At 35.3% G+C, this 23,086-nt stretch overlaps 1 protein-coding gene across 7 annotated transcripts in view; it reads left to right on the top strand.

Moving 5' to 3' along the window:
- EXOC6 (exocyst complex component 6) overlaps nucleotides 1-23,086 on the top strand; it is a 207,577-nt gene that overhangs the window by 111,103 nt on the left and 73,388 nt on the right. For all 7 annotated transcript variants that reach the window (XM_043986532.1, XM_043986531.1, XM_043986530.1 and 4 more), the window contains one exon: nucleotides 10,124-10,303. In XM_043986532.1, coding sequence (XP_043842467.1) covers nucleotides 10,124-10,303 — 180 coding nt within the window. The remainder of the gene's footprint in view (nucleotides 1-10,123; nucleotides 10,304-23,086) is intronic.

Genomic DNA, 23,086 nt, shown 5'->3' with positions numbered 1-23,086 from the left:
CACACCTGCTATTTCCTGAAAATAACTATTCTTTTTTAAAAAGTTTATTTTTTTATTTTGGTGAGGCAATTGGGGTTAAGTGACTTGCTCAGGGTCACACAGCTAGTAAGTGTCAAGCATCTGAGGCTGGATTTGAACTCAGGTACTCCTGATTTCAGGACCGGCACTCTATCCACTGCACCACCTAGCTGCCCCATAACTATTCTTTTTGGTCTCTTCTCCCCTGTACTCATCATAGCTTTCCTCAACATCTGGAATACAATTCCTTGCTTTTCTTGCTATCTTAAAGAATCACAGATCTTAGGGCATCTAAGAAATTCTCTAATTCTTTGCCTCCAAGAAGACAAAATTATTAAGTCCAATTATTCAGAAAAGTGAAGCAGAGCTCAAGTCTGGAGTAATGAAACACTTACACAACATCACACAACCATACTGTGGAATTCACATGCTGTTCACATCTCTAAAATGACCAATTTATAACTATACAATATTGAAGAATCACACTGAAATATAGCTTTAACCAATTTAAGACTATATCCTCTGACAGGTTACAAGACACATAATGTTTGCTTGAGTTTTTTTGTAACTTTTTTTTTGGGGTGAGGCAATTGGGGTGAAGTGACTTGCTCAGGGTCACACAGCTAGTAAGTGCCAAGCGTCTGAGCCTGGATTTGAACTCAGGTCCTCCTGAATCCAGGGCCGGTGCTCTATCCACTGTGCCACCTAGCTTCCCCTTGCTTGAGTTTTAAAAGGATTTTTCTTCTGCCCCATTTGAATAAAGACATGGTATGTATCTAATTGGCAAAGTGAAAGATGAGGGATCCTTCACCATTTTTTAACATCAACAGCTTATTTAAGTAGGTCAGGTTGTAGTTACCTCAGTTGTATTCTGTGCCTTCTTTCTCTTTTTAATTTTTCTAGTTTGATACTGATCTTTGCTTTTATAGTAAGCTGGTGGTCTCATTGGACATACTGTGCTGATTTGAAATAACTTCAACAGCAGTAGTCATTTTCTGTCTGTTAAAATATAATCAATTTAATTTTTTTGTGATCTTATTTCATGCTTACCATGTTCAGTACCTCCTGAATCTCTTCATATGATATATATGTTTGAGCCTTTTAGATGGACTCAAAGGTTGTTGTTTTTTTTACCACTTCTAGCAAGCTGTAAATTTTCTTCCATAGCCCTAATTTCTTTTCTTTTCTTTTCTTTTTTTTTCTTTTTTTTTAGTGAGGCAATTGGGGTTAAGTGACTTGCCCAAGGTCACACAGCTAGTAAGTGTTAAGTGTCTGAGGCCGGATTTGAACTCAGGTACTCCTGAATCCAGGGCCGGTGCTCTATCCACTGAGCCACCTAGCTGCCCCCCTAATTTCTTTTCTAATTGTTTCCCTCAAAGTTCTCATTTAATTTATAAAAACATTTTAAACTCTTCATTTCTTCCAGGAATTCTAGTTGGATTTGTGCCAAAGATGTGTTTTTTTTTTCTCTGAGGCTTTGCTTGTAGATGTTTTGGAGTAATTTTCTTCTTGTAGATTTGTTGCCATAATAGCTTTTTTTTTTTTTTTTTTTTTTTTTTGGGGGGCAAAGGGGGTTAAGTGACTTGCCCAGGGTCACACAGCTAGTAAGTGTCAAGTGTCTGAAGTCGGATTTGAACTCAGGTCCTCCTGAATCCAGGGACGGTGCTTTATCCACTGCACCACCTAGCTGCCCCCTCATAATAGCTTTTAATAGTGGTATTCTTTTTTTTTTTTTTTTTTTTGCTCATTCTTACAGTCTGCTTTCTGACTTTGAACTTGATGTGAGAGGACCTGTCTCTGTACACTGTTAGAGGGAAAGTCTGAGCTGGTCCTGTTGCTGCTTTTTTGGGGGTATTGAGGGTTGTGTTATCTAGGCTGTAAAAGACAGTTCAGGCTGTCAATCTGCAAGGTTTTCAGTGTTCCCAGATACTCTGATCCTGGGTGAAACCTTGTTACAAGCTCAGCAAGTTCTTGACTTGGGATTGGGTTTGAGTAACAATAGAAGGCTGCTGGACTCAGTCTCTATCAGCCAGCTGGGAAGTGCTGCTGGTTTAGAGCAACAGAATTATAGACTTCCCTTGAGTCTGTGATTCTTATCCTATTGATTCATTTGTAGGCTTCAGACTGGGTTAGAAGCTAGAACTGAGACCCCGTTATGATCCTGGTATCTGAACATTGTGATGACTTTTAAATGTTGTGTCACATGTAACTTGTATGCCCAATTAGACTGTAAACTCCTTGAAGGCAGGAGACATAGACCTATACATATACTATATACATATACAAATATGTATGTGCTTTGTATATCTTAAAACACTATATAAATGCCTTCTTTCATTGTGATGATGAATTATATCAACCTCAGTAATTTAATTAAAATTAATGCCACTTGTAATGAAAGATTAGCAAAACTAGCACAAGGAAGGAAATGTTTGTAGAGTATTGGGTTTTTTTGTTTCTTTGTTTGTTTTTCAGTGAGGCAATTGGGGTTAAGTGACTTGCCCAGGGTCACATAGCTAGTAAGTGTTAAGTGTATGAGGCCGGATTTGAACTCAGGTACTCCTGACTCCAGGGCTGGTGCTCTATCCACTGCGCCACCTAGCTGCCCCTAGCATATTGTTAAAAAAAAAAAAAGCCGAATGTGTCAGTATTATTTAAATCTAATAAGACTTTAACTACTTTAGAGAGTGGTGGATATTATAATGATGCTAATAATTTTGTCAGAGTAGTGAAAGTATATAGAAACAAGAAAAGGGCAAATGAAATACCTAAATTCTTAAATAAGGGAGAAAGACAACTCAAGTCATTATTGACTTGGAAAGATAATCAATTTGCAATTTCCTACAAGAATTATTCAGTTATTGGGTAAAATGACTGATTCATTCTATACTTATTTTTCTTCAGTAATAATGTCAAGTTATTTAGAGAAAGAAGATATAATGGAAATAATCTGGATTTATTTTTTTTTGCAAATGATATCTTCAACAAATTATCCTTAACTGTCACTGTTGTTTAATAGTTTGAAAGCCACACATAATGGTGACCAAGGAGTCAGTGGTTTCAGCCAGGAGATTGTGTAGTAATGTTGAATGAGCATTCAGTAAATATTTGCCTATTACTAGCTCGATGCAAGGTACTCTGCTAGGTGTTGTGAGAGATGCAAAAAGTGGTGGGCCAGAACTAGTCAGTTGCTAAATTTTCAGTGTGAGCATTTACCCCTCAGAAATCAGCAGACACTCTAGATCTGGCGTTGATTTATTGTTTTGTTGGTCATCCAGACTTAAGAAAGAAATGGATAAAATGTGATTAATCCAGGTTTAACTTAAAAGTGTGCTATGTGCACATTTTTTTCCCCCAGAGAGCTGATGGTTAAATATTTATCAGTACATCCCTGGATATAAATAGGTAGAACACATGGCCTCTTCCCTCTAAAAACTTATTATCAAATATTGGACATCACTCACACACACACACACACACACACACACACACACACACACACACACACACACACACACACCCCCTCGTCTAGCTGCCATGATCAGGTTTTATGGAAGAGGAAGAATTCTGGTGAATGGGTAGGTTTCAAATCTTTCACATTTCAGCCCATCCTCTACATAGCCACCAAAGTGATTTTTCTAAAGTCAAGGTCACCATCTTAGTATATTCCAGTCATTTGTTCTCCCTCCTACTTCATTCCCACATCCTTTGCCATTAGACTGTGGGTTCCCTGAGCAGGGACTATTTTCTGCCTGCTTTTGTATCCTCAGTGTTTAGCATAGTATAGTACCAGGGTACTATATATATTGTGACATGTAAAATTAAATGTGGTCACCTTATTTCTGCCCCAAGGGTAGGGAAAATTAGCTGGGGTTTATCATATATTTGTTACTTAGAAATTAGAGGCTACTGTACCAATTTGGGGGCATTAAGTATTTATTAAAGCATACCAAGTATTAGTAAAAAGAGAACACCTGGGTCAGAAAGTTAAGAAAAGGCCTATCTAGCCTGGAGCTCCAGCCTGGCCTGCTTCTTCCTCCAAGTCCTCCACCACAAGCCTGTTAGAGAGGCAAACTGAGAGTGGAAGCTCTCCCTGCCTCTGGAGGAGAGGCAGTCCTTCCACACTGCTTCAAGCTAATTGGCTAGTATCACCCAAATCCATTGGTTCACTAGACTTGAGGGTGATCCATGAACAGAATGTACCAAGTTTGGAGAACCCATCCCCTGAGAGCCAGCATCTCAGGTAGGTGTGGTTTCAATCAAGTCAACTTCAAGTGAGTCAATCAGCAGAGTCAATCCAATCAATCTTAATCCAAACAATCCCCTCAGCTGGGCCTTTGGACATTCCAAAACCCATTATTTTCTCTGTGTGTGTGTGTGTGTGTGTGTGTGTGTGTGTGTGTGTGTGTGTATACTTATATATGTACATATATGTATACACACATATACATACATATTTACCAGGGTACAATAGTAAGTATACCATTAATAATAATAACAATAATAAATGCTTGTTGACTGTTAATGTCTGGTTGACTTTTTACCTCTAATATCAGCCATAAATTTCTGTCATTTAAAGCTCTTAACAATCTGTAATTCTGGATTTTTTCTCTACTTTTCCAGTCTACTTATACATTATTCCCCTTTATGGTTTGTTCAATTTCTTTTTCTGAGATTATTTACCTTTTCTATTTCTTGTTCTAAGTATTTTATATTTTTTTATATATTTATCCATTTCACATAAATGATCAGTTTTGTTGGCATATAATTGGGCAGAATAAGTTTTAATAATTTAATTTGTTTCATTTTAATTTGTTGTGAATTATCCTTTTTACATTTTTGACATTGGTGATTTTATTTTGTCTCTCTTTTAATCAGATTACCTAATGGTTTATCTAATTTCATATTTTTTTAGAAAATAGTCTTAGTTTTACTTATTTCAATTTTTTTTGCTTTTTATTTGGTGTATCCTTTATTCAATGTTAAGAATTCCTGTTTTTGTGTTGGAGGTTTTTGATTTATTACTTTTTAGGCTTTTGTTTTTGTTTTTTTAGTTTCATGCCCAATTTATTTATCTGTTCTTTTAAATCTAATCTCTTAAATTGAAGTCTGTTTTACTTGACTATTCCCTGTTTGACTCTATCGTCTTTAAATTCCTTTCTCCTCCCTGCCTGTGGGTTCCTATTTCTCTTTTGAGTCTAATATATTTCTGTGCTCACCTCATTATGTGTGTATGTTCAACACTTCTTTCTTCAGTATAGATGAGAGCGAGGTTCATGTGATACTCATTCCTCTTGTCCCTTTCATGTTTGTATTTTGTTTCCATCATATCCCTCAATTGTGAGAAAAAGTAAGTTCTACCAGTTTCTTCCTTATTTCTTTTGTGGTATGTTCTTTTCCCTATTTCTTTTCTTTCTATAAAAACCATCAAAACAGAACAAGACCACTCCTACACTCTCTGTTTGTCTTAACTCCTTTTTTGACTCTTAGGATTTTGAAGGAACCCTTCTCTTCCCTTTGAAATATAAGGACTTAATCATCATTCAGCATCCTTCAAGTATAGAAATATTTTTACTTTTTTATGTTTCTCATGGCTTCTGTCTTAGCATTTCAGAATTTATCATGAGCTCTGGTCTTTTCAGCAGAAATACTTGAAAGTTATTTATTCTGTTAAAGCTTCCCTGTCCAATATGTTTGTACTCTATTTTCAGGGCAAATTATTCTTGGTTGTATGCTTTATCTTTTGCTTTTTTGGAAAAGCAAGATTTTTCTCTTGTTAGTATTTGTTATGACCACCTCTTATGTGATCTTGTACTCTTTCTTTTTGTCTGCTTGCGGTACTTTTTCTTTGACCTGGAACTTTAGATTTTGGCTATTCCATTCCTGGTAGCTTTGTTTAGGTGGTGACTAATGACTTCTTTCTCTTTTCACTTTGCTTGCTGATTCTTATGGATCTGGGTAGTTTTTATTTAAGATTTCCTGAAATACAGTATACAGGAGTTTTGTTCAGTCATGGTTTTCATGGAGTCTATTAATTCTTAAAGTGATTGACCTTTTTTCCCAGATTGTGATTTGGGTTTTTTTTGTTTTGTTTGTTTTTTGTTTTTTGGCTTTTTTGCAGGGCAGTGGGAGTTAAGTGGCATGCCCAGGATCACACAGCTAGTAAGTGTCAAGTGTCTGAGGCCAGATTTGAACTCAGGTTGTTAAGGGTTAAAATTCTAGCTAATCTGTCTAAAATATCCAATGAGTGGTCGCCAATAAATTATAAGCTTTAGCAAGAGTTAGACTTTTAAGCATTTATTAAGGAGAATAAGAATTTGATAAAGAGAGAAGAAAGGCCTAGATTCCTATCTATTAAAGGGAGAGCGCATTTCTAGCTGCCTTCTCCACCAGCATCCCCAGGAAAGATTGCAAGACAGAGCGCTAGTCCCTTCCTTCTTCCTCTCACTAGCCAACGTCACTTCCTGATGCCAAAGAAAAGACTCCTGGTCTTGCCCTCAAAGACCTTCGCTTCATGGGCAGAATTCTTCTACAGTAAGTCTCCAGTAGGTGGCGTCATTCCAATCATTACAAGGTACTCCTGAATTCAGGGCAGGTACTTTATCTACTGCGACACCTAGCTGCCCCCGCAGATTGTTTTTCTAATTCTTTTTTTTTTTTTTTTTTGGTGAGGAAATTGGGGTTAAGTGATTTTTCCAGGGTCACACAGCTAGTAAGTGTCAAGTGTCTGAGGCCAAATTTGAACTCAGGTCCTCCTAAATTCAGGGCCGGTGCTGTATCTACTATGCCACCTAGCTGCCCCCACTTTCTCCTATTTTTGCAGTCATTGAATTCTGTTTGCTCTATTTCTGATTTTTAAGGAATCTGTGAGTGAGATTTTCTATTGTTGCTGCGCTGTACTTCCCCTTGGGTGTCTGTGATGTGAACTATGCCGGGTTTCTAACTTGTTTCTAACTGTGTTCCAGTTGGCTTTCCTAGAAAGGTTCCCATCTCTGTCTTTGTATGTAATCTTGATCTAGTTGAAAGAGCTTTCTATTGTTTTGCCTTTCCCCATCATTATTCATTCTGGTGAGGAGCATATGTGGGAGAGATGAGCACCTGTATAACTTTTTATACTGCCCTAAGAACTTCTGGTTAAGAACCAGAAGTGAAAATTCTCTGTATATATAATGTGGATGTAATGCCAATTTGCCAGTGCATTCTTAGGACCATGAGTCTTTACATTGGAATTCTATCCCCAGTTTTTTTTGCAACCACAAAATACCTTGGCAATGAATATTCTGGTAATTAATAATAATATTAATAATTAATATTAGGCCTTCCTCTCAACCTTCAAACTTGGTTTATTAACAGGATCACTGTGTCATAAGGTACAAATAATTAGGGACTTTTTTGCATAATTTCACATTGTTTTCCAGAATGTAAACTAATTCACAGCTACATCAGCCTTTTCCCTCCCCCTTTACAGAGTTGAAGACTATGGGTAAAGAGCACTACATGTAATGACAGACTTTTTTCTTTTCTGTATGGTTGTTTAATTTTACTGAATTGCATTTTTACATTCAGAAATCTTGTGATACAGAAACAACTTATCAATAATCAATTTTCAAAAGTGTGTTAATGTGCTTATCTTCTCAGTTCCTTTAATATTAGCTTATTCTATCATATCATCCTTGATAGTTTGATGGGTAGCATATTAATTCTTGATCAGTTCTGTAGACTTGTCCTGTTATGGATTCACAATGTCCAACTTTAGCCTTCTATATTATACATTAGACCTCTAATCCATATTTCGTTGACTCCCTGGATATTGCAATTCTCTAACATGTAATACTTTGTAATATAGTTATCTTTTTGTGTCTCCCCTTCTAGATTACAAATGCCTGCGGGAAAAAGACAATTTTTAATCTAAATTTTTATCTCCCTCCTAGCCTAGCATAGTGCTCTGCATATATTAGATGCATTATAAATATTTGTTAAGTGGATTACTCACTCATCCAATATAATAATGCCCTTAACAGCATCATTGATGGTCAGTCATTTAGTATCTGCTTGAATATATCTGATAGGGATGTCGGGCAACTCATTTGAATGCAACGCATTCATTTTGGATAATCTTACAGTATTTGTTAGAAAGTTCTAATAGTATAGCATAAGCTCTTTAAGATCAGAGACATTTTTTCATTTTGTCTTTGCATCTCTATAGTGAAGCACAGTGTAGATTCTTAATAAATGATTATAGAATTGAGTTGAAATTATCTTCCCAATTCTGTATTTACATAATTAAAAAAAAAACCTCCTGGTGTTAAGTTTATAAGAGTTTTATATAATTAAATAAATACCTGTTAAATTGACTTGAAATGATCTTCCAAATATTATATTTGCACAATTCTTTTAAAAAAACTAGATGTTGACTATTATAATTTTGCATAATTAAATAAATACTTGTTGAATTTGAATTGAAATTTTACTGCTCTAAGATCTTTTAAATCTTAATTTTCTTATCTAATGAATTAACTCTTCCTTCAGTTTTATATCATCTGAAAATTTGGTCAACCTCCAAGTTTTATTAAAAAAAAAATTAAGCATATTATCACCAAGCACAATATTCTAGTATCTGGTCACTAGAGATCTCTCTTTACAACTGCACTGATTCACGTATAAATACTATTTGAGTTTTAGTAGTTCAGTGCACATATGCACAAGGATGTAACAACTGTCCTGAAATCATGGTATACTATATGTGCAGTATTTTTTTAATCTGCCAGTTTAGTTATTTTATGTAAAAAGGAAATAATATTAAGTTGCTAGGACTCATTATTAGTGAATATGTGTGGGTGTCTACTGATAATCATTTTCCTTTCTGAGTGCCCACAATCTATTTTACAAGATATTTTTGAATTTTTTTCAGTTTAGACTTTGCTACTTTAAATTTACTGGTCTGTCCTTTCAAGAATTCACTTTTTTGAAAATTTTAGTGTTTGCCCATCTCTAATCTTTTGTCAGTACTCCCATTCATTATGGTTTCTCAGAGGTTACTGACAGTGATTTTGTCATAATACTCTTTCAGACTTCCTGGGATGCAATTTGTTAGGAAGAGCCTGGGGAATTGGACTAAAAGTTGCTATTTTCTTTATTGCCATGTCCTCAACAACTTTGGACTTAATTCCCTCATAATTGTTCATTCTTCATTTCCCAGTTTTCTCTAGGAAGAAGAACTGGAATTAGGCAAAAGTGAAATTAGAATTTTAAGTATTTCTGCTTTTTGTCATGTGTTAACATTCAGTTCAGCAAACATCCCTTTCTGGCTAAAAAATGCTTTGTTCTGTCCTTAGCACTTTCTCATTTTCGATACAAAGAAACTGAGGCTCAAATAGAGAATAAGTATCTTGCCTAGACTCACACAATTAAATTGGGGCAGAGATAGAACTCCAAGACTTAATTCAGGTTTTTTCATTCCAATACCAACATTCTTTCTACACCACTATATTCTTTAGACAATGAATATTCTACCTCCTTAAAATAATCCAAGATTGATGTCAGATATGAATGTTAAGGTTTAGAATATAGTTGGTGACAAGGAAGACTGTATAATCCACATGCCTATTATTATTTGAGAGCCCAAGTAAAAAACAAAAAACAAAAAGAAGAACAAGTATTGTGGAAAGGAAGAAGCATTGGGGCAAAGGATAAAATAGAGATATAAGTAAAGAACTTTATTATACCTCTAGGAAATAATAGTTAATGGCTAACATTTTATATAGTACTTTAGTGTTTGCAAAGAACTTTACTATTTTCTTATTTTATCCTCACAATGACCCTGGGAGTTAGGTGTTATTATTATTCCCATTTTATAGCTTGATTGAGTCATATAGCTAGTAAGTGGCTGAGGTCAGATTTGAACATAGGTCTTCCTGACCACAGGTCCAGTGCTCTATCTGATGCAGCACCTAGCCACCTAATAACTTTTATCCTGCACTTCAAATAAATATGGCTACAGAAAATTATATAAAAGAAAACAGTATTTCAGGGAAACTTTTCATATGCTTTTTAATAATTTATTTTGCTTTTATTGTCTGTGTGTGTGTGTGTGTTTTAACACTAGGATGCCAGACATTCAGCTGAAGGTGAAATATATACTAAGCTCAACCAAAAAATTGATGAATTTGTTCAGCTTGCTGACTATGACTGGACAATGTCTGAGCCAGATGGAAGAGCCAGTGGATATTTAATGGATCTTATTAATTTCTTACGAAGCACCTTTCAAGTATTTACTCATTTGCCTGTAAGTATGAAAATTGAAAAAATGACTTGTTTTTATTAAAGTTAAGCTCTCTGTAATATGCTGTTAGGAGTTGAATTTTAATGAGGTAATTGAGTAGAAATTAATTTGTTTTAAAGTAACTTGCTGATTTTTCCCCAACTTCTTTCTGTTACCTAATTCAATTTGTATACTCTCAGTTAAGCATTTTGTTTTTATGAAAGATTTTATGAAATTATTTAAGTTCTGTATATTAAAAAATTCTTGGCATTTACAACATGATGCTAAATAAAAAAAAAACACATATTGCTAAAAGTTAAAACAAATGGCTTTTCTTGCCAGAAAGGCAAACAGAAAGTTGGTTGGTGACTTAAAAACAAAACGATATTATTCTCCTTCAGTACAAAATATGGTGTGATTTGTACTTTAAATTCTTGGCTGTTATGGTTGGCAAGACATAATACTCTGGAAAAGGTCCAGAGAGGGGCAACTAAAGTAATCAAGGATCTTATATTTGAGCATAGATTCTTTCTTTCTTTCTTTCTTTCTTTCTTTCTTTCTTTCTTTCTTTCTTTCTTTCTTTCTTTCTTTCTTTCTTTCTTTCTTTCTTTCTTTCTTTCTTTCTTTCTTTCTTTCTTTCTTTCTTTCTTTCTATCTTTCTTCCTTCCTTCCTTCCTTACTTTCTTTCTTTCTTTCTTTCTTTCTTTCTTTCTTTCATTCTTTCTTTCTTTCTTCCTTCCTTCCTTCCTTCCTTCCTTCCTTCCTTCCTTCCTTCCTTCCTTCCTTCCTTCCTTCCTTCCTTCCTTCCTTCCTTCCTTTCTTCCTTTCTTTCTTTCTTTCTTTTTGCGGGGCAATGAGGGTTAAGTGACTTGCCCAAGGTCACACACCAAGTGGGTGTCAAGTGTCTGAGGTTAGATTTGAACTCAGGTTCTCCTGAATCCAGGGCTGGTGCTTTATCCATTGCACCACCCAGCTGCTCCTTGAGCATAGATTTAAAAGGATAGACTGTCCAGCCTAGGAAGATAGTGACGAAGAAGGAATCTTATTTGAATGTATGACGATCATAAGGGATATAAATATGGTGAACATGAATTTGCTACCCAAAGACTAAAACTAGTTTCAGAGTTTGAAAAACTTTAAAGAATGGTCAATAAATTTATTGAACTTCTTATCCCAAGAGAGTATATTAACAGGAAATATAAATAATATATTTGCACTTGAATTTTTCCTCAATACTATTTTTTTTTTTTTAGTGAGGCAAATTGGGGTTAAGCGACTTGCCCAGGGTCACACAGGTAGTACGTGTTAAGTGTCTGAGGCTGGATTTGAACTCAGGTACTCCTGACTCCAGGGCCGGTGCTCTATCCACTGCACCATCTTGCTGCCCCTCAATACTATTTTAAAAGAGAAAATATGAACTTTTGTACTTTTCCCTCAAAAGACTGCTTTGTAAGTACCATAACCTTAAGAACTTTGATGAAGACTTAGTCAGTTAAAGACATTTTAAATTTGAAGGTTTTTTACTAAAAGTAGAGAAAGAGTACCTAAAGAGTACTAACAAGGCTTAACTGCTCTGACCAAGGCTTTATTTAGCAGCTCTTTTTTGGTGGGGTGGGGGACCGGGCAATGAAGGTTAAGTGACTTGCCCAGGGTCACACAGCTAGTAAGTGTCAAGTGTCTGAGGTCAGATTTGAATTCAGGTCCTCCTGAATCCAGGGCCAGTGCTTTATCCACTGTGCCACCTAGCTGCCCTCAAGTTTAGCAGCTCTTTAAGGAAGGATTTTATATTATTTACTGAAGTACGTGGTTTCTCTTGTCACCGTGAATTTACTCTGCTCCCACGTGGGGGCATTTTACTTACATAACTTTCTCTCTGTATACACACCCACTCACACCTGCATGCAGGCACACTGTCTCTCTGTCTCTCTCTGTCTCTGTCTCTCTCTGTTTCTTTCTCTCTCTCTCCCTTGTCAAGGTATTTGTGGAAAAGGAAGGTTAGGAATTGTGTGTGTCGATAAACTAGTTTTGAGAAGGCTTTAAATAGATGCATGAATATATCAATAACAATGATTAAGAGAAGTTATGAATGTTTGAGATAAATCCTTAACTTTTTCCTGTTGGTATTTGGTAGAGCAATTGTGCTGTCTCAGAGAACATCCTTTGGTGAGACTATCAGAGACAGAGTATTGGACCAAATGGACCATTGTTCTGACATAATATGGCACTTCTTGTGATATTAGATAAATTTTCATGTATTGTAGTGTGGTTTTTTTTAAATCATCTAATGCATGTTTATCCCTTATAGAATAAAACTAGATTATACTGGTATCATAGCAAGTGTTCATTTAACAGCAGTTACCATCATTACCCAAATGAATACATCATTAGCCTCCTTTTAATTTTACTAATTATTTTTAGTTATTCAAGATCTCTTTCATTTATGCTTCTTCCTTGCCAAGGCTTTATATAGATGGTTGTTTTCATGTAGTATGCTCCAAGGTAAAAATTGGATTCTAACTAAGGTTCTCTAACTGTAACCCCCTCAGACTACAAATTAGGAGGGTTTTAATATAAAATTATTTCATGAAAAGAGATAGTTAATATTTTGCTTTTCTGTGAAAGGAATTGTCATTGTCTAGTGTAATTAGATACCTTCATACTGATCTGACCACTAATTGCAAAGTATTAGCTTTCTTAAGTTGTTTTACAGTTATTTCCATTGCTTTTTATGATTTTATGTGTAGGCTTTCATATTCATTTTTTATAAGTAGTATATTTCCTATTAAAATTATAGTGCTTTTAATTAGTAATAGTGAAAGCTTTTTCTTTTTTTATGCAGTTTTGTATATTTGGTGATGTGCTTATTTGTAGGTTTGTCCTCCTATGAAGAATCATTGAGGTGGTATAATGACTTTGAAATAGAATTTGATATTTATTACAGTGATTAATAATAAAAAACACAAGTGTTCTAATTTTTTTCTATATCCTTTCTGTAAAATTTTATGTAATTCTCTTGGCTTGATCATTTAGAGATTGCTGAGTTTCTGCAAAAGAAATCGTACATATTTTGAAAAATGTAGACTAAAATGTTCTAGTTGCAGGATGTGACCAGGTTAGGTAGCAATAATAGTGATGAGGAAGAGGAGGAGGAGAAGAAGAGGAAGAGGAGGAGAAGGAGGAGAGGAGGAAAAGGAGGAGAAGAAGAAGGAGAAAGAGGAGGAAGAGGAAGAGAAGATGGCCACTATCAGGGAGACAGTTTAAACCCATTATGGTTCTGGTTAGCCTTAACTACATTGTTATCCCTCCTAAGCAAAATATTATTCTCTTTACTAATTAGAACTAATTACAGCTTCAAAATTAAAAGCCAAGATGAACCATAACACCTTGTTAATCACTTTATGCAAATCAATTATATCAAAATAAATGGTTTCACCCAAACACGTTAGTTACTTCATATTATAGAAGTTTTCTCCAGTGATATCAAAATATTATTTGTATTTTGTGAGCATAAAATTCTTTTTTTTAACATGTGCAATCATGTATGACATTTACATATTAGTCATTTTGTACAAAATGACTCGAATAAAAGGAAAAAAAAATAAAAGAAAGTGAAAAATAACACACTCCAGTCTGAATTTAAAGTATCAGTTTTTTCTCTGGAGGCAGCTAGTATGCTTCATCATTGGTCCTTTGGGAATTATCTTGGATAATCGTATAGAGCATAAAATTTTTAATGTGCACTGATAAAAGCTAGAGATTGAAAGCTTTGAGCTGAAATTACAAAGTTACATTGAACCAATGGATGAAGCCATTACCTACAAATACCTTTGGATTTTCCTGATAAGGTACAGCAAACATACATTTTTCAAATAGACTGGGATTGAATATATTCAGAAATTTACTGACATCCTGAAATCAGTACGAAGGTGAAGAGCATGTTTAAAGCACTGGCCTTAACATACACTTACAGAATTGTAAAGTAAGCGATAACAAATTTGGAAAGCATTTGAACAAAAACACGCGATATTAATGATTTTTTTTGTTTGTTTTTTTGGGGTTTTTTGTGGGGTAATGGGGATTAAGTGACTTGTCCAGGGACACACAGCTAGTAAGTTTCAAGTGTCTGAGGTCGGATTTGAACTCAGGTACTCCTGAATCCAGGGCTGGTGCTTTATCCACTGTGCCAGCTAGCCGCCCCATGTGATATTAATGAAACACAGAGCATACCCTAAGTCAACTATAGAAAGATTAACACATTTTCATTAAAGAGGAGGAAAGAATTGATAAATGTTCTTAAAATGCATTTTATAAACAGGTAAAAAACTTAAATTCCTGGAACAAGCTGTCATCACTGAACATTAGTAAAGGATGATAACAGGTACACACCATTGGATTTGTTGAATGTAACTGAAAGTGCTTTACTTCTGGTTGGATCCTATGAGATGGTTTAAAGGATGGAATCAAAAAGCCCTCCATGGGTGTGACCTTGGGCTCATCTTCATGAATTTGGCCAACAATTTGTCAGACAGGATGGCATTGAACAAATGGCTTGTTCATGTAGATTTATTTGTGGAAACAGGTGTTTATGAGGACAATTCAAGGACAGCTTATTCTTACCAGAAATGACAGATGTATTATTATTATTAAAGAGCCTGGACTTAATGATCAATAGATATTATGAAGGAGTGAATGAAAAAGCCTTTACTAAATGCTTACTATGTGCAAAGAACTGTGCTAATGTTGGGGATACCAATAAACAAAATAATCCTTGCTCTTGAGGAGCTCACATTTGCATTTGAGGAGATAAACCATACATGAGGTTTAAGCTGAAAGTCAGAAAGACCCAGTGTGCAGTTGCAAAACAGATACTTAATGTATCTTCTTTAATGTCATTTCCATTGATAAAACATCCATTTCTGATTTTGAAAAATTTAACATCAAACTCATTTCATCAAAATGGTGAAGAAAACTTTCTTTTTTAGGTTTGCAGTATCTATAAATGCTAAGGAAGAAGGAGCTACAGCACCTATAGAGGCATCTATCAGGAAATGGCAGATACTGTGCAATATATCATTGCATACTGAAAAAATTTAGAACCCATCAAATGCTTAGAAGGATGTGACCTGGTAGCTAGAATTATGCACTAGAAGCTGGCTCTTCATGGAGTGACAGATGACAAATCCCTTTACCCAGAGCAGCTGTGATAAATAGCACCCCTTCCTGCCCTCAGAGCTATCTCACTGGTATGCGGAAGTTTGTAAGAGGGGTAGAATTCCAAATAAGGACCTTGAAAACTCCTGGAGAACTCAACAAATAAACTCTGCTTGAACTAGAACATTATTGCAGACTGAACTGTTGCTCACAATTACCTGGGTATAACATTCATCCACAAAAACTTAAAAACAATGTTTTAATAGATGTCACCTTTCTAAATACATTTTCCAAGCTATATGAAGTAGAAACCTTAAAAAAAATAGAGACTGGGGCAGCTAGATGGTGCAGTGGATAGAGCACCGGCCCTGGAGTCAGGAGCACCTGAGTTCAAATCTGGCCTCAGACACTTAACACTTACTAGCTGTGTGACCCTTGGGCAAGTCACTTAACCCCAATTGCCTCACCAAAAAAAAAAAAAATAGAGACCTAGAAGAGAAAATAAAAATCCCAAAGAAATAATGAGATGCATATCATCCCTCTTTTCCTGTCTTCTGCTTGCATTGTATGAAGATTACATTCACTGAGCCTACAAGAGAGGATGAGCTTACATTCTAATATTTTTATTCAATTACAGAAAGTAGTTACTTTATCTACCTGTGCAATAGTCTATAAAACATTCAGTGTAAAAGAATAAGAAGACAACAACTTGTTCTGGGAACCATTTCCATTGAAAAAGATAAAAAGAATAAGATGATGGTGGTGGTTATAGTGATGATGATGTGATAATTGTGATGAAGATGATGGTAATACCAAAAAATAGCAAAGGAGTTTTTGCCAGCTTCTTCTTTGATGTAAAACTGATTCTATATTTCTTACCAGGAAACATCACATATTTATTACCAAATCATAGGAGCACCTCCAAATATAGGTTATTTAAATGTTCATATACTTTATAGAAAGCATTCAAGCTTGTATCTCTCTTATGAATGTATACACACACACACACACACACACACACACACACACACTCATTAGAAAACAGTATAGTGACAGAGAAGTAAAAGGCTATGCCAAAAAATCCCCAGGGATTTCAAGAGCAACTCATTTTGGATTGGCAATTATTGAACTAGGTCCCTAAAAGTTTTGGAACATTTTTATCACTTTTATTGATTATTGCAAAGCTTTGACTCAGTTCCATATTCATGGCTTAGTCATGAACTATGAATATATAAACAGCTCCATGCATAATGAGGATGCTAAAGTATTTTATAATCTCATTTAAAGCATACCACCAATACAATAATGTCAAGAACAATTAGCATGAAGTGTGACATCTAGGGGAAACGTTAATCCTGCTTTCTTCTGACTAGCTGAAACTTATTATTATTACTCCTGAACAGGCTTGAGTATGGCTTTCAAGTCAGAAAGGGAGTCATACAAAAGCACCATATCTATCACTTGAGTACATTGATGGTGTCAAGTTATTTGATTTGATTGAAAAGCATATCGAACAGCTACTGCATCTAGTAGAAACTTTCTTTAATGATATACTGTCTTTTGGACTTAATAAGTGTAAAATTATTCATCTATGCCAAGAAATGGGGAAGGAAAGCTTTGAGCCTGAATATGGAGGTCAGTTAAATCAACTGATGAAAGTGATATTTAAATATACCTTGCTCTTCTCCAGACAAGATACACTGAGTATGAAACTGTCAGGGACAAAACTGAGGCTGTGTATCTTAAGAGATTGACTTAAAATAATGAAATTCGTCTTCTTTCACTCATTATGAATTTCTTCCCAAAATGCAGATTACAGCCCATCCATGCCTGCTTATGATATGAAACTCTTATCTATACCCTCTGATAAATTTGTGACAGAGAATTCACCCAATATGCTAGAGACCTTCCTTACTTTTTCTCCTGACATTGAGAGAATATCAGTGGAACACTCTGGCTATCTACCTGTCATCCCTCATTCTTGCCAAGTGACAGCTCATCTTTTCCTCCTATTATATACTTCCTTGATGATATCTTTTACTCTTGTTCTTCAAAGTTTCTTGTTATATGTTGAAGGCTGATCATACTCATGTATCTCTCCATTATCCTTTGTTTGATACTGATTTTCAGTCTATCAGAAGCTGTTTTATTCTTTATCTCCCATGATAGCTGACATTTCTGTACATATCTAGGTCCCCTTTAGTGCAAATAATGAATTCCTCTCTAAGTGGTCACATGACTTAAAGTCACACTATATGAAGTTATAATTATATGTAAAATAAGGCATTTGGTTCAAGCCTAGTGGAAATAAGCAATGAAAATCATCATTTAATCTGTTTTAACATAATAATACTTAAGAGAATAAGAAAAATATGTTTTTGATTCAGTATTATTACAAAGTAGTTGAGTATTTGTAGAAGGCAAAATTTATAAAATAAAAAAGATTTTTAAAAAAAACTACTGCATATTGTACCTAAAGATAAGCCTATACTGATATGATGAAAATGTCATTATTGTTGTTTAAAATATTTTAGCAGCATAGTTTGAACTTTTTTCTTTCTTTAAATCTTCATAATGGTAGTTACAAAGAAATTCATCCTCTTCTCAGCCAATTTGCATGCTCACATTCTTGTACAGTGAACCAAGTATGATTGGATAACCTCTAGCATCATCTAAAATCAGTAATGCTTTAAAACATCGTATTATCCTCACAATATTTTTCAACAGCCAGGTTAAAATAACTGGAAGACCACTCTTTAAAAACAGCTTTCCTCTTTCATGCTTTCTTATTTACAAAAGAACTGGAAGCGATCAATACCTGCAGCCTTCCAGAGTGTTACTATTTCAAGTCTGATTAAATAAGCAGCAGTTTTAATTTTGAATCTCCTTCTTCATTGCTTGCCAAACAAAAGTGTTAGGCAATCCTCAGACACTTTAAATCCAAGTTGGATTTTTTTCTTTCTTAGAAATATAAATTTGGAAGACATCCTTTACCAGAATAATCTTATTTCACCCACATTAAAATTTTTGTTGATCAACGTATCTACCTTCTTTGATTATTTGCTGCTGGGTCCTCATCTGCATGAACCACATGTCTGGTAATTTTAACATTATGCACTTTAACTTGATTTTTGAGGCTATAGAACAAATGTTTGCCATAAAAGTTTCTTCACTATCCTATTTATTTCCATTTTCACTTTATTTCATTTCTACTGTCTTAAACTTGAAGCTTTTGCCTGTATGGCTGCTTTTCTAAGAAATGTGTTTTTATTTAATTTTTCAATCCATAATATTTCTATTCCTTTTAGTTATTTGCAAAGTACAAAAAGCTGAAGCTATACCTTTTTCTTTTATTTTGTCTTAATGTTTTATTTTTTATTTTATTTATTTTTAGTGAGGCAATTGGAGTTAAGTGACTTGCCCAGGGTCATACAGCTAGTGTTAAGTATCTGAGCTCAGATTTGAACTCAGATCCTCCTGACTCCAGGGCCGGTGCTCTATCCACTGCACCACTTAGCTGCCTCTTGTCTTAATGTTTTATAATCTGTAATACAGATTAAGGCATTCCATCATCTTGTCCTAATTTTTTTTATTTTATGATTTTATATTTATTTACATTTTTATTGTCATTTTATTATTTTATTATTTATTATGTATATTACTTTTAGAATTACTGTGATCATGTTCTTACTGTTTAACTATATCAAATTTTTGTTCTAATGTAATAGCAAACCCATCTAAAGTATTCTTCCTTTTGTCCATTTTGTCAAGGATTCTTAAAAAAAGAGCACATTTGTTGGTAATATGGTATGCAGCAGCACATTACTCATACACAAGTACAAACTGAGATGTTGGGGTAATAATGATGATGATAAGAATCATAACTAACATTTCTATAACACTGTGTACCATGTACTGTGTTAAGCACTTTACAATTATTTTCTCATTTTATTCTCATAACAACCTTGGTAGCTAGGTGCTGTTATTATCCTTATTTTATAGATAGGGAAACTGAAGTAGTTGGAGACTAAGTGACTTGCCTAGGGTCATACGGCTAGTAAATAAGTGTCTGAGGCTAGATTTGAATTCAGGTTTTCCTGACTTCAGGCTCAGAATTTTATTCACTGCACCACTCATTTGCCTCGGATATGTTAAAACCCTTGACTTCCTTGCATGTGCTACATTAATGAATTTTGGCTTGTATTAAATGCAACCTGATATTTTATAATTTATACTAAATCAAATTTCACATCTTTCAAACTTGCATTAATCATTACTTAGCTCTACCCCAAGTTTTGGAAAGGACTTTACATACTTTATTACATGTTATCTTTTTACCAACCCTATAAAGTCATACTATAGGTGTCATTCTGTTGTCTATCCTTCATACTCAAAGTGGAGCAATGACATCACTATGTTGGAGTCAAGGTATAGTGTGTCCAGTTGTGGCTGATGAACTTGGAAACCTGTACTACAGGTAGGGCACAAATAGTCTGTTTGAACATTTGGAATGAAGATATCTCTAGATTTGCACATCTCTTTTCCTTTGTGCTGTTTCAATTCTGCTTTGCTCATAGAGCACAGCACTTTCTTTGATGTGGGCACACCTTACTGAGGGGTCCTGTTCCAGCATCTCCCATATCTCACAATTGATACTAAAGTCCTTCAGAGAGACCTTGAGAGTGTCATTTTACTGCTTTTTCTGCCCTCCATGTGAGTATTTGCCTTTTGCAAATTCTCTGTAAAATAGTCTTCCATGTAAACATACTGGCATCAGACTACATGGCCATCCCATTGGAACGGTGCTCTCTGCAGTAGAGTTTAAGTGCTTGAGAAAGGACCTCAGTGTCTAGCACTTTATTTTGCCAGGTAATCTTCAGAATCTTCCTAAGACAATTCAAATGGAAGCAGTTCAATTTTCAGGCGTAGTGCTGATAGGCTCTCCAGGTTTCACAGACACAACAAAGAAGTCAGCACAGCAGCTTTGTAGATCTTCAGTTTGGTATTCAGCCTAATACCTCTTCTCTCCTGAACTTTCCTTTGGAGCCTCCCAAACACTGAGCAAGCTCTGGCAATGCGTGTGTCAACCTTATCATCTATGTGTACCTCCCTGTATGGGATGCTTCCAAGGTAAGTGAACTTAACCACCACACTCAAAATTTCTCCATTTGCTATATCCAATGATTTCACATATGGATGGTGATGTGCTGGCTGGTGGAGAACATCTGTTTCCTTGGAATTGATTTTTCAGGCCAAAATTAGCCGAAGAAATAGAAAATTGATCTATATACTTTGGCATCTCAGCCTCAGAGGCTGCAGTAAGTACACAATCATCTGTGAGTTGCACACCATCTCCTCCTCCACTTTAGTCTTGGCTTATAGCCTTTTCAAGTTAAATAGTTTACCATCAGGTTCAGTGGCCATTTTCATCCTTTTTGACATTATCTAACAACATCGAGGAAAACATCATGCTGAAAAGCATGGGAGCAAGCACATAGCCCTGCTTCACTCCACTGGTGACTGGGAAAGTATTAGAATAACATCTTTTATTCATGACCTGTGCAAGCATGCCATCATGAAACTGGCATACAATATTGTGCATTATTCTACTTATTTTACAAATGAGGACAAAAGAGACCTAGAGAGCTAGAGGGAGTTGCTCCAGGTTCTACAGACAGTAAGCATGGCAGCATTTGAATCTGAGTCTTTCCTGACTCCTGGGTCCAGAACTCTTTCTACTGCATTATATTGCCAGGAGACCTCAGTTGAAAACATAAATATACTCCTAAGACTAGAACTATGTTCCTTCTGTTGTTACTCTGAAAGAACACAGAAGTAAAAACATTGACATGTTGGTTTTCATACTTTTAGTCTCATTTAAAATATTAATTTTAATTTTAGAATTAAGATTTTTTTCATATACCTTTCATTTACAAATGTGTTCACCTCCTTGAAAAGCCATCTTTTGTGACAAAGAATAAAAAGTAAAGAACAGGAGGGGGGAAAAGGAGTTTAGAAAAATTAACTAAGACATCATCCGAGTCTCTTGGTTTATGGAGTGTTCAAACCCTTAGTCACAAAATCTGTGATGAAATTAGGGAGAGATATTTTCTTGATCATTCTAATTAAAATAAGAATTATAATTCCAGCTTTTAGCACAGTGCATTAACACATAGCAAGTGCTTAATAAATGCTTGTTGACTGACCTACTTATATAGCATTCACTTTAAACTATATTAATTTTCAAAGATATAAGGTTTATAAAACCCTGTAACATGGCAAATTTACTCATACCCTTAATGAATGAGAAATAATTATTTAATGCTTATGTTTCCTGTCATTTTGCCCAGAATTTCATTGTTGGTCCAGCTCTGAACCAGCATATTACTTCTAAATCATTCTTAATCTCAAGAACCCCAGAGAAAGCATACTAGTTATGACCCATCTCAACCTCTATAGCAGCTCTTCAGTTACTCCTTCAAGACATATAACCAGCAGGGGGCAGCTAGGTGGTGCAATGGATAAAGCACTGGCCCTGGATTCAGGAGGACCTGAGTTAAAATTTGACCTCAGACACTTGACACTAGCTGTGTGATCCTGGACAAGTCACTTAACCCTTATTGTCCCCCCCCCCCAAAAGACATATAACCAGAAGTCAACTAACACAAACATTATTAGAGTTGGTAGGAATTGTTCTTTTTTCTCTTTGATTAGCTCCACTATCAGTAGTAGTAGGAAAACAATTGATTTCTCTGCTTCTACCTTGTGTTTATGTTAAGCTGTAACAGTGTTTGGGAAATAATATGGATGAGTAGAGACATTGGGATGTGATAGCATCAGTGCTACTTAGAATGGAACTTGCATAGTTAATACTTAGGCAGAATTGTACAGGGCAGCAGATTCTGAGGGATAAAGGGGTAAAAACTGGAACCTATGCTTGAATGTGGAGCCCAAATTAATTTCATATTCTAAATGTATTCATTTAAAAGCCCAACCCATTTTCCACTAGAATTCTCAATTTCAACAGTTTCTCCTAAATATTTTATTTGTATCTGAGCATAGTCAACTTTTTATTAGCATTACTAATACAAAATGATAAATGATTTATATCATTTGTACTTGTCTTTCTAATGCACTTGTGGATTTATATTTCATTATGGATGTGTCTTGTGTTTTAGGAATTCATAATGTGGTACAGGAATAACATAGTTGATGACATGGACTTAAGGCAGGTTATTGAGGGGATAAGACCCTGCACCAGGTTGGTGACTATCACAGGAGAGAAGGGTATGCATACAAGAGAGATTATGAAGGTGAGACTGAGAGGCCTTAGCAGTAGATTGGCTATGGGGGGGTGACAGACAGTGAGGAGTCAAGCATGACATACAGGTTTCAAGCCCGGGGGACTGGGAGGATGTGATGTCCTTGGAAATAACAGGGAAGTTAGGAAGAGAGGAGGGTTAGGGGGTGGGGGAAGATTAAGTAGCTTCTGACTCGCTTTAGAGTTACAAAGGTATATGGCTGCCATGCCTTCAAAACATAGAACAGTTTTATTTCTGTGGCAAAGGACTTGTATCTGAGCCTTTAGGGAACTGAGAAGACTCTCTTCTCGTCTTTTGTTGCCTCCTAAATCTGTCCCAGTGACTCATCCCACCC

Source organism: Dromiciops gliroides, chromosome 2 (assembly GCF_019393635.1).
Source record: "Dromiciops gliroides isolate mDroGli1 chromosome 2, mDroGli1.pri, whole genome shotgun sequence".
NCBI lineage: Eukaryota > Metazoa > Chordata > Mammalia > Microbiotheria > Microbiotheriidae > Dromiciops > Dromiciops gliroides.
Note: the sequence above shows the minus strand (reverse complement) of the source record. Positions and strands in the feature narration are given on the sequence as shown.